Genomic DNA, 12,787 nt, shown 5'->3' on the forward strand with positions numbered 1-12,787 from the left:
ATTTTATTTCTGGCAGGACTTTTAAACAGCTACAGCACAGTAGAAGAGCTTTAGCAGAACTATTGACATGTTCACCCCTCAATAACCCATGGCCTCTTGGTCAGAGAACTCATGTATGCTTGAGATTGGATCAAGGTACAAGACATGCCAATATAGTAGGTCATTGCCACTGGAAAAGTGGAGTTTCCCCTCTCCCTGCATCCATCTGCAGATCCTGACACCTTCGCTCATCAGATTTCTGTGAGTTGCCTCAACTTGTTAAAACAGCAGAAACCTATGCCAGGAAATGTCCAACAGACTATGGGAAATTCAGGACAACTGCTCCACTTGATTAGATGCAAATAAGACAAATTAATACTGGTGAAGACAAGCTTAGCAGCACCTTATCATATTGTACATATTCAGAATCAGGTTTCAGTCAAAACACTCTGAGCTGCCATCTTATCAGCCACAGCAGCTCCCTGGAGGGTCTCGAAGGAACCTCTGGAATCATCTTCCATTCCAACGCGCAAATGATATCCATGACTAGTCCAGCACAGCATATTAGATACTGAGATAGAAGACAACACTGCTTAACTTCCTAGGTAAAAGTACCATTCAACTAGCATTTAAAACTGTTCTGTGGCTTTTTCTTCTTGAAGACAGCCATGAAATAAGACAGCAGATGGCACTGTACGGAATATACCACCACAAAGCAAAACCACGATGTGCATAGGTAAGAATGGTGTGTTGAAACTAGAGTATGATGGAAGCATAAGGAAAAATGGACCCTGAAGTTGACTTACTACAGCAAAAGCTAGGAAATAACATTCAGTGATGAAACAATTACAAGCATGACATATTTGACACAAAACGTATCACCTGGTCTTCTCCCAGGTAAAAACTGGGCTTTACTGTGGGAGGATGGGGGAAGTGCTGGTGAAGGAGTGGTGGATTGCAAAATTAAAGCACTAAAAATTCCTTGGTTCCTGAACATATTTAGGCATAGGAGAAAAAAATATGTTTGTCATTACCAGCTGACCTGAGACATCACAAATTAAGATACTGTTGCAAATGTTTAAGGTAGTCTCTCTAATGTCAAAATCCATCTTCTATTTGGCAAATGAAAGATTAAAACTGCTACAGAGTAAAATGAATTGTGAGACATATGCAACAGTTTCTCAAATATCACTTGAGACATTTGACATTAGATATATCATTCTAGTCAGCTGCATAAGGTAAAATAGTGAAAATACAGCAGCATTACACAACTTCTTGGAAAACTCAAACACTGCACTGGCTTTCATTACTCCTGTTCTACAGTAAAGTGAGCCAAAGAGATGCCCATTTATTTCTGTTGTTAACATCAATAGAATAATGCCAAAGCTTCAATTTTATTTCACTGACTTTCTAAATTAGAAGAATTACAACTTTAAGGCATTTTATCTTTTGCCAGAGAAAGAATTAAAGGCACTTTAAAGGCCTTTAATACCCAAATGATAAACTTTAAATATTTCAACCATGAAGATGAAACTGCCTTTTTCAATATGTACATTCCAAACCATATTTATGAAATTCTAAGTTATTCAACTGACCTTCCAAATGCTGCTTGGGATAAGTTTAGCATAGGAAGGAAGGACATTCAACATATGCAAAAGACTACAGAAAAAAAAAAAGCTGGATAAACATAAAGAAAGGTATTCAGGACAAGAAGGCTTGTTTTGTTATGTTTTGCTTCTGCATCAAGAAAACGCATTGCTGTATTTTCAGTCTTCTGGCTATAGCACACAAGCATTCTGTTCAACATGTGGTCCTCCCAGTCAGCTGCATCTTTAAACAAGTGCTTTCCATACCTACATTTCCTTAAAATATTCATATATTGGGAAGTTCAGAATAAAAATAAATAAAATCACAGTCCTTGGAGTCAGAGAAGTTGGGTAGCATTTATAGTATAACAATTGCAATGCAGAGACTGAAAAAATAAAGAACTCACAAAATGTAGGCAGCCCAGCCATGTGTGCTAGAACAGTTTAAAATTACATAATTACATGCTATTTTTTCCTTCTGCAAAATTCATTTACCATTCAACAAACAGGATAGATGGTGCGCATGCATACAGTGAGCCACTCCTTTGAAATAAATGTAAATGGAGCGGGTCCAGAGGTGGGCCACAAAGATGATCAGAGGGCTGGAGTACCCCTCCTACGAGGACAGACGAAGAGAGTTGGGGCTGTTCAGCCTGGAGAAGAGAAGGCTCCAGGGTGACCTTATAGCAGCCTTCCAGTACCTGAAGCGGGACTACAGGAAGGATGGAGAGGGACTTTTTACAAGAGTGTGTAGTGATAGGACAAGGGGGAATGGCTTCAAACTGAAAGAGGGCAGATTTAGATTAGATATTAGGAAGAATTTCTTCACTATGATGGTGGTGAAACACTGGAACAGGTTGCCCAGAGAAGCTGTGGATGCCCCCTCCCTGGCAGTGTTCAAGGCCAGGTTGGATGGAGCTCTGAGCAACCTGGTCTGGTGGAAGATGTCCCTGCTCATGGCAGGGGGGGTTGGAACTACATGATCTTTAAGGTCCCTTCCAACCCACACCATTCCATGATTCTAAATAATACTGTGTAAAACAGTCTAGAAGATAACAGCAATCCCATTAAGAACACCACCAACAATCAATAATCAAACCAAGCTCGCACTCTCAGTTGCAACACAGTTTCCCAAGGCGTTTTTCATCTGTTTCAAGCGAGGGAAGTTTTGAAAAGGTATTTTGCAGTTCTGCCTTGGAGGATTATCAGCTGAACAAAACTCCAACACACTCTTTAACCGACAAGTTAACATGACCCATATAAATCAACTGACATAGAAAATGATACGATAAGCATTGTAACACCTGGAAGTAATTATCATTACAGTCCACATCCTCCAGACATTTACATTAGACAGGCTCTTTAAAAAGTCGCATATGGTACCGGACTTGGGTCTCCCATAACAGACAGACATTTTAAATGCTGTTTCCTGCTCTTGCAAGTACTTATGGACAAACACTCAGTTATTGCTTGTTTAAAATAGACTATTTCTCTTTCTAAAGCACAGGGATATTGCCTCACTTAATAGCAAGAACTTTTGAAGTATAGGAAGCATTTAATTCTCCATATGCCAAAGGAGCTTTTACCCTGGGTAAGCAGCAGTAAGTTAAGAAATATAGAAGCCGATCTATTTTGTTTGTATCTATGTCCTTAAACTCACTCCTCAGGCTGCTTCAACTTATGTAAGGTGTGGTGCAGCATTAGGGTCAATTTCACGGTACCTCTGAAGCCCAGACCTACTGGCTACCCACACCAAAAATACCTCAGCTTGATTCCCAGCAACAGCTCAGATAAAGATCACAAGCTCTGCTCAGCTACAGGGCCAGAAGTGAAGTGTATCCGTTGGACATACTATGAAATTTACTGCAGATGTAAAGCACAGAAAGACTGTAGCAACACTTGTCCTAATACTTGCCCCAAGTTCACTTTGTTCTCCAAGCAAGTGGTGAGACTGATGGTTAGAAGAAGTTTTGCTAAAGGAGTTAATAATAAAAAAATCTGCACATGCCCTGCTACAAAGTGCAGGCTCCACAAGCTCTGAAAGGAGTGGCTTTAATGGCCCTGCTAAGTAGAAAGAAGCCCTCAGGATTAGCCCTAAATGTCAGTACAAATGTACCTCAAAGGGCTTGCAAGAATGGAATTTTAAAAACTAAGGAGAAAACTCTGCAGCACACGCACAGACAGACATTATATGGGAAGTAACCTGACTGAATCAGAAGAGATCTTTGTGGAACAGCAAAGACACCTCCCTAAACCCAGACTACCCCCAACCCATTTATAAGCTACTACAAACTATAGGATTTTGAATTTTCCTGCTAGCTATACTGTCTAAAATTTTTAATCTTCCCTTGCCCCATCAGTTCAACATGAGACAGATTTAAAACCATGAGTATTAGGATTACAGGCTGCCAAAACCAGAGACTATTAGAGAGAGAATTATGATAGGAATCAAAAGGTAACCTTTATAAACCACCCTAACCCTACGTAATCAAATCAAATCTCTGTTTAAAAAACAGAACATATTAAGCCACTCCAATAATAGGATATCTGCCAAGAAAAGTCCATTCAAGGATTTTCATCATAGCATTTGCTCTAGCTAGTCAAGTGTGTTTGCGAGTATTTGCTGAAGACCGTTTAAAAAATAAAATCATGGCATTAAAAGCTAAACTTGCTCGTTCAGTTCGACCCAGCCTACATAAAACATTCCAATACATTTTCCTTCTCAAGTTTCATTCTGCTATCCACAAATCAATAAAAGAGTCAACACTTTGCAAGCATTCTGTCTCACCTCCTCTGTTTTCCAAAAGAAAATTGTAGGGATAGTCTCTGTACTCAACCATCCCCTGGATGTGTTTTATGAAAACTGCCCCCCCTACCCTCCTACGCATAACCCCATTACTGCACCCACATGAAGCCTGATGAGGTTTTCACCCCAGTTAAAAGCTGTGCAAGTGAAGAAAGAAACAGTACCTGATAAACAAAGATGGTAGAAAACAGTAGTAGAGATGGAGCAGAGGTTTGATTCTAACATGAACACTATTCTATGAGGCCACATGGTGAACCGCTTTTCAGCTGCACCAGTCTAACTGATGAAACTTAGCCTGAGGCCTCCCCAGTCATAAAGCGTAGTCTCTGCTACGCCTTCAACTCTGTTCAACGTTCTTTTTCCAGATTGCCCTCCTTCCATTAAATTTCTAATACTTACCTCTTTCTGCAATTTCCTAAGCAGTAGAAAAGTTCAGTACAGTCAACTGCACATTTTCTTGACTGTTAACACCGTATCAACCTTCTAGAAAAGTTTACTTAGCTTCAAAACAGCACCCTCCAAGTACCCAAACAAGGAAAGACTGTCCAAGTCCCTGGACATACAGGATTTATAATCTAGCAGGCCCCAAAAGCAAGAGACTGACCTGTGCTAACAAGAGTTTCTCAACCCATGTCATACTGCAATAGAAGTGATCAAAAAAGATGCCTAATCTGGATCTTCCTCGTTAAAAAGCGGGGAAGGGGAAGATATCTGGCAGGCTACTCTTCAAGAACACAAATATCTCTAAACTTCCCCTTCACGAACACACAGGCCCTGCTAAATCAGATTTGGAGACTATGCTAGAATATTTTTCCTACTATAATGAAATGGCAGGAGTTTGAGCTACCTGGCTGCCTGAAATCCTGCTAAAATTATTAGTATTACTGGAGTGCAAAAAACTTTCAACATTCAAATCTATCTTACATTTAGAAAAAAGCCACAAAATACTTAATCCAACTGTTCATTAAGTAGAGAATCTTCTAAAATATATTCCTACAACATAGAAATAAATAGAATACTTCTCATTTCACAGAATCAAAAAGCTTGTGAATGAAGATACTGCACTAAGTTTTTAATATGAATCTCATGACATTTGCAACATCTCAAAATCAATCCAAAGTTATTACATTCAAACCAGACTGTAATCAAATGCTTTCCCAAGGTCTGGAAGTTGTCAAATATTATAAACAAAAGGAAACGTTTGGGCAAAAAATCCTAAAGTGGGTGGGAAATGTTTCCTAAACAGATCCACATCCATGTACTTGCCTTCAACAAGACTACGTGATGGGTTGAAAGCCTCCAGAAATACAGCAATTTGGAGGCTACAGTGGCTGCCACCCCTCAAGAACACATTTACTATGCAATCTGCTGTCTGTTTGCCTAGCAAGAAGAGTCACTAGCAGCTAAGCAATGGTCAGATGAATTATCTGTGTGGGCCACATCTGCCCATAGCCTACAGGCTGAGCATTGTTAATTGAGTTTATCAACACTATCATCGTCTTTACATGATTTTTTTTTTTCCCCCCTTATGAACACCAGCTTAAGGTACTCTCATTCATTGCTACATATTCCTTCTTTTGTCACTCTCGTTTCTCCAGTGTCTTAACATGCTCCATTTTTATATGTATACGTGTCTCCACCCTATCATTCAATCCCAATTTACCCTCTAAAATCAGTTGCTATTTTCATTCCCTCCAAACATCCATATTCTCCTTCAAAAATAAGAAAATAAACTGCAATATAAAAACTGATGGCGGGCAGGCTCAGGTATCTAAAATGTTACAGCATTTTGACAATTTACCTCACTGAATCAACTCACTATGACTGCTTTAGAGCAAGCACAAAGAAAAAAGCAGGACTGCACAGTGGGTGACAGAAGAGAACTCCCACTCCAAAAAGGCAACCATTGGATCAGCTAACTACAACACAAACCCACAACCTTACTCTCTCCCAACGAAATCAATACATTTACACAACCTCCAGTGTTCAATCAATTCCCTACACCACTTCCAATGTTCACTTGAGTCACAGTTTCTATTTTAATGAAGCTTTCATATCATACTTATAGGTGTTAATTTAAGTTTTCATTAATCAACAAAGTTCACAACAGCTCAAGAATCCATTAAGCAAACATGATTTGAGCCTAGCAAAACTTGTCTTTTCAGCTGTACCCACAATAAAATCCTAACATCCTTTAACCTGTCTGCCTCTGTAATGCAAGCAACAACACTGACCTTCTGCTTATTTTCACCAGTTCATCCCCATTCACCAAAGTCCACTAATGGTAGACAATGGTATCGGTAATGAGAAAGTGGATTGCTATCATATATATAAACCATACTTCCCACTAGCACAATTATGTTACCTCAGTGAGGTATAACAAACAACAGTCACCCTGATGACAGTTAAGAAGCTGGTGGTTTGACTGATGATCAGTGGTGTCAGTTTGGAAAAAGCAAAGATACATATGACACTGTGGTAGTGCTGTTCAGTACCAGGAACTGGCAGGACACCAGAAGACTATTCCTGTCAGTAGCACAAACGTAACTGACAGAGATCACACCGGTGCTCCATCCTGCACATGCAGACTGGTACAGGGAGGGTCTCATGCTCAGACACGTGGGCTTCTGCGTTCCAGCTTAAGCCAGCTCTTTCACTCCTAAGGTAACTGGTGCTAATCTGTTTTTTAAGCAAGCTGTTAAAATTCTCAGGGAAAGACAAAAGTTTGGTCTAATGTCATAGGATATGATTGATTCGGATACACTTCTCACACGTGTGACTTAACAGCAAGAACTGTGCAAACAGAATGAACATTACTATTTTGATAGCACTCCCTGAAGATTACTGAGGTATCAAAGGTTGTCACTGTTTTAATTAGTAGCAGTGTCAGGATGCAATGGTCTTGCTAGATAGATGTATACATATATACGCACACATATATATAGATTATTAGGTATACATATGATACCAGCAGCCAAATGAAGTAGCATACAGACATGCTAGAGCTGTACTTTAGACAAACCAGTACGCAGAAAGTAGTCCCTGTGCAAGTACTCCATAATTTTGGTTGGCTTGGTTCAGCAGTCATGCTGGCATTTAAGGCAACATCTGACTTAACGAATGATCTCGCTTGACAACCGAGTTAAAACCCTGTGGTACTTTCGTGAAAAGCCTTCACCATGCGCTTGTGTGTATGTAGCACAGAAATTATGGTCTTGGTCCACCCAGCTGCCACAACCAGCCAACAGATGAACCAAATTTCAGATATGTAACTTGTCCATCCCAATGTACTATCACTGTCCATGTTTCAAGTTCTTGGCTTGATAATGAAATCCTGAAGTTAAATGCTGGAGGCCTTTCAATAGCACAGCTTAAAATCAATGCTGACTGACTTCATGTATCGGCTCACCTGACCTAGGAGCTGCCAAAAATGACACACACTTTTCAAAGTCTCTGTACCAGCTCAAGTATGGCAAGTAAACAAGACAGGAGAAATACATCAAAATAAAGTGGTAATACTACACGAAAGAGGTATTGTGTTGAAAAAAACAGTCATCCTAGTAATAGCAAACAGGTTACAAGTTTGTCAGTGACGCTATGGTGACCTCAAAGTACCAGTTTGTTTTTTCCTCACACAGGTACTGCACTGTAATGGAGGTCAAAAGCAAAAGCTGTCCCCTCTCTACTGCCTTGTCCTGTTGTACTACATTTGGGTCATTTCTGGAAGAAATGCCAACTGAAGTACGTCTCAGAGGCTAATTTTACAGAACAAGCAAATCTTCCGCCCCCGAATCGAACCCTGACTTTACTGTCAGAAATGCAGCTTGAAAGGGACGTTAGAAAAAATTAGTATTTGATTCAATTAATATGCAGAAAACCCAAGGCAAATTTCCCTTTCTTCCCACCTCATATCTCCTGTCCATACCAGAAAACTGGACTCCTAAGTAAATGAGAAAGCTTTCTACACCTTAGCAGCAACAATATTTTTCCATTCAAAAGAATAACAGATTTGCCTAATGCTCCTCATTTTATGAAACATACCTCAGCTTCCTCTTTTGATCACAAATTGAATACTAGAGAATAGGTGACACATCAACACATTGCAAGATATCCTATGCAAGCTTGACAGAAAAAGCCAAAGGAATGGAGAAAACTATGGAACTGTTCCACTATCAAAGACTTTGCCCGCTGTCCTGAAAAAAAAAAAAAAAAAAAAAAAAAAAATCCAGTTCACCTGGACAAGCTGCTAAAGAAGTGGTTAAAAAAAAAATAAAGAGCACTTGCTTCTAATCTCTTTTCATAAGCTCCTTTCCCACATTAGATTCAGACTTGCAAGACCCTTATAACTGCGAAAAACCATTCCTACCTAGCTACTCAACAGTATTTAGGAGCGACATCATTTTTCACTCTTCCCACTAATACTGCCGCTGCAATAGAGAAAGCCCTTTGTTTTCCCTCAGTTTCTACCATTTTAGGTTTTCTTTCCTACTAATTAACTTAAGTGCATTTCCCTCTACCATTTCTGGCATGCAGTAACATGACACTGGCATGATTCTTGACATTTCAACTGCTTCTCACAGACCTGTATTAAAATCAATGAGTTCTGTCAACTTCCTCTATTCTCTAATTAGCAAAGGTACATACAGCAGCATAGGCAGCAACGCCTTCTGTTCGTACATTCAGGAAGATGACTTTGCATCAACTTAGACATTGCTTAAAGCAGAAGTTTATCTTTACAGCCGTATGATGCCTATGAACTTAACTCCCATAGCACCCTTTTAAATGTCCTTCAATGCTTAATAACAAAAGTTACGCAACTCAACACTGTAAAATTTTGATATATCCAACGAGGACAAGCCTCGATTATAAAAATCAGATGAAGTTGCGCAAGAACATTGCATGCTTAAAAAAAAAAGTTTCCTCCATGATACAAAGTCTTCTCACTTAAATTTAGATTAGAAGAGCCTGAGAACTACTCCACAGGATGCAACCCCAGGTTCATAGTCTCATTGCAGATGTGTTTAACTGTGCTCCCCCCGCTGTTAACTTTATTAATTGAACGATTGCATTCCTTCCATTCATTTGGGTTTGCAGAAAAACACTTGAATTATGGGCAATTCATGTTTTGAAAATATTTGGAGATATTTGGCTTTCACATCACAAAGCGTGTATTACTTCAGGCAGCATTTAAAAACAAAGCAATTCCTTGTTCTCAATCCACTATTCTGAGCCACTATTTGTAAATGGATTACATTGGGGGGGGAGGGAGCGATGGGGGGGGGGGGAACCAACCAGGAAAGAGGAAGTTGTGCTTCTGAAACTATCAGTGGAGTGCAGATAAAGTACAACTTCAGTAACAATTTAACAATTTTAGATTAAGTTTAAAACAGAGTATCTACCATGCATTTCAAAACGAAGCCTCTCTCCTTTCCTCGTGCGATTAACAATAAGACTCGAGACAGAAAATTTTAAATCAGAAACAGAGAATTCATTATCCTAAAGTCATCTGTCGCTTACCCTACTTAAAGTTCAAAAAAACCCACAGATTCCTAGGACGAAGCAGTATATAATATAAAAATTAATTGCCACGTTTTTGCCTTAAAAAAACCTGCCCCACAAGTCCCGTCATCTTTTTACTTCTCCTTGCTCAAGGGATAAGCGCAGCATTTCTGGACCTCACGCATAAAATGTTCTCAGTCCCCTCCGACAGGGAAAAGAGCAGACAGCTTCTACAGGCAGGGGAAGCGATCTTCAGAAAAAAAAAATCAAGACACGTGGGAAAATAGCAGAAGTCCTTGGGCTCAGCGACGCAGCTTGGAAACACCTGGCAGTAAATCAACGCCGCCCATTTAGCTGCAATCCCTTCGAGTCACTTTTTAGGAAGATTGCTTCCCGTTCCCCGCCCTCCCCCCTCCCCAGGCGACCGGGGCTCGCGGAAACCCCGCTTCCAGGAGCCGCACCGCGCACCCGGACACCGACGCCGCAGCACAACGACCCGGAGCCGGGGCTGGCCACAACGGCTTCCTAAAGGCGGCGGCGGCCGGAGCTCCCGGTTCCTGCCCGGCGCCCCAACTTTCCCCGCGCCCCTCGGAGGGTCCCGCCGCAACTCCACCGCCTCCGGCCGGCACAGCTCCGCGGGAACCGTCGCCTCCCCGGCCCCCAGCTCCGCCGCCGCGCTGTCTCCCCCCCCACGGGGACGCCGCCGCTCGCTCCCAGAGCTCCCTCTTCCCCTTCTCGCCCAGCCCTGCGAACCCCCGGGCCCCCTCCGACCTGCCACGGCGCGCCCTGTCCGCACCGCCCCCCTCCCTCCCTCCCTCCCTCTCAGGGCGGCCGCGGCTCTCGGCTCCCTCCGCCCGGCGGCCGGGGGAACAGGCAGGGAGCAAGTTGGCGAAGTGGCGGAGCGGGGGGCAGGCGGTGGGGGCCTCCCGCCGTCCCCGCGGCCGCACCGGGGGGCGCCGGCGGGGTGCCCCCCCCAGCCCTCTACGGCCGGGGCTCACGGCCCCCGCCCGAGGCGCGCCCCGTGAGGGGGGGCGGCTTTCCCGCCTCCCCGTCCCGTCCCGGCCGGCAGCGGCGGGGACTCACCAGGGGTCGAACTCGTGGATGATGCTCTCGAAGCGGATGACGGCGAAGAGCCGGGAGCTGAAGCCGGCCAGCCAGGCCAGGAAGAGGATGGTGAAGGAGAGGAGCGACTGCCAGCCCGCCGGCTGCGACAGGCCCCCCGACAGGCCGCCTCCGCCCGCCGGGGGGCCGCCGGCAGCCGCCGCCGCCGCGCCGCCGCCGCCCGCCCCGGCGCGGCTGTTGAGCGGCACCACGGAGTTGGCGGCGGGTTTGTGCTTGTTGTCGGGGGCCGAGTGCTCCGCCATGTTGTACCCGGGGCTCCCTCGCAGCCTCTCCGCCTGGCGCGTGCGGGGAGGAGGCGGAGGAGGGGTGGGGGAGGGAGCGGGAGGAAGGGCAGGGGGAGGGAGGCTCGGCAGGGGAGGGGCGGAGCCGCCCGCGCCCTCAGCGCTCCCCGCTGGCTCCCGCCGCCTCGCTCAGCCGGGCGCTGCCTCCCGCCGCCGCCGTCACCATCCCAGTGCGGCGCGAGGCGGAGGGGACCGGTGCGGCGCGCGAGCCCGGGGGCGGGGCCAGTGACGAGGAAGGGGAGGAGCCGAGAAGCCGGGGGCCGGGCTCGAGGCGGGGGCCGGGCGCGGCGGCGGCCGCTCGCGCACAGGCTGGGGACAGAGTGAGGGGAGCCGCGGGCGCGCGGCCGGCGCCAAGGGGGCTGCGGGCGCGCGCGGACCCGGGCGGGCGGGCGCGAGGGCGGGCGGATCGGGTCCCGCCGAGCGAGCGGTTTGACATTGCCGCCCTCTGGCGCGGGAGGAGCTACGGGGAAGGGGCGGGGCTCCGAGGGGAAGGCGGGGGCGGTGAGGGGGAGGGACCTATCCCCGCCGTAGCCCTTCTAACAGGAACTCCGTGACGACCTGTCACAGAGCGACAGGTATTTAAAAGGGGCGGGGCGAGACCAGGCAGCCAATCGGAGCGGCGGGTGTGAAGGCGTGGCAGAGCGCGTAGGGGAGGTGGCGCTCACCGCCAGCCATTGGGGGGATAAAAAAGGGGCGGCGGTAACTGGCGACGGCTTGCTCCAATCGGAGTGAGGCGCTCGGGTCACGTGGGCGCTCTCAGGCGCAGACATCGCCCCTGGCGGCCTGGCGCCGCGCCAGGGCGCTGCAGTGCGTGTGGGCCAGTGGGGCGGTGCCGCTCCCGGCGTGCTCTGCGCGGAGTGGAGCCTGCCGGGAGTCGTAGTCCGCGGGGCGGGGGCGTGCCCCAGCCCCTGAGCGCGCGAGGGGCTCCTCCAACGGTTCTAACGGCTCCAACGGGGGGGCACTCGTGCGCGCGCGTGGCAGCGGCGGCGCCAGCCGTCCCCAGGGGAGCTCTGGGGGGCTCCCCTCCCTGCTTCCCTCCCCTGAGGGGGCCCTGCGCTGGCGTGAAGTGCCGGTCGCCTGCCTCTGTTTGCGTTTCACGGTACGGACGTACTTATCGATGCTGTGGCTCCTCGGGGTGCCCCTGGCTTTGATCCGCTTGTGTCAAATATTCTGTTACCCCGGTGGAAATCGCGTTGCTTGGGCTGCAGCCGGACCATGAGGCAGCTTGGAGGGGGAGCTGGAGGCGAGGCCCGGCCCGGGGCGTCGGGGCCCGCTTGCTTCTGCCTGGAGTGCTGCCAGGCTGGTGCACAGACCGGCAAAGGGAAAACGTGGCTATTTTTTTTTTTCTTTTATTAAAATGACTTCTGTTTTAGGAGTTTTCACAATGAAATGCTCGTTGGGAGTTTTGTAACTTCCTCAATTATTTTGTGAAACCTGCGGTTACGATGAGAATGTGAGGAAAACTGAAAGCTAGTGAAGGTTTGCAGTCACGCTCTGTGAATGGTCCTGCTGAC

The 12,787-nt window shown here is 46.3% G+C and overlaps 1 protein-coding gene across 2 annotated transcripts in view; it reads right to left on the bottom strand.

The window, feature by feature from the left end:
- STT3B (STT3 oligosaccharyltransferase complex catalytic subunit B) overlaps window positions 1-12,530 on the bottom strand; it is a 53,005-nt gene extending 40,475 nt beyond the window's left edge. The window contains exon 1 of one of the 2 annotated variants that reach the window (XM_075418960.1): window positions 12,385-12,530. Coding sequence is in view for 1 of the 2 variants with exons in the window: in XM_075418959.1 (XP_075275074.1) it covers window positions 10,954-11,234 (281 nt within the window). In the remaining variant the exon portion in view is untranslated. Of the gene's footprint in view, window positions 1-10,953; window positions 11,461-12,384 lie in introns of those variants that run through there. The other variant, XM_075418959.1, reaches the window with a different exon arrangement.
- Between the last annotated feature and the right edge of the window lie 257 nt (window positions 12,531-12,787).

The sequence above is a fragment of the Opisthocomus hoazin genome, chromosome 4 (assembly GCF_030867145.1).
Source record: "Opisthocomus hoazin isolate bOpiHoa1 chromosome 4, bOpiHoa1.hap1, whole genome shotgun sequence".
Lineage (NCBI taxonomy): Eukaryota > Metazoa > Chordata > Aves > Opisthocomiformes > Opisthocomidae > Opisthocomus > Opisthocomus hoazin.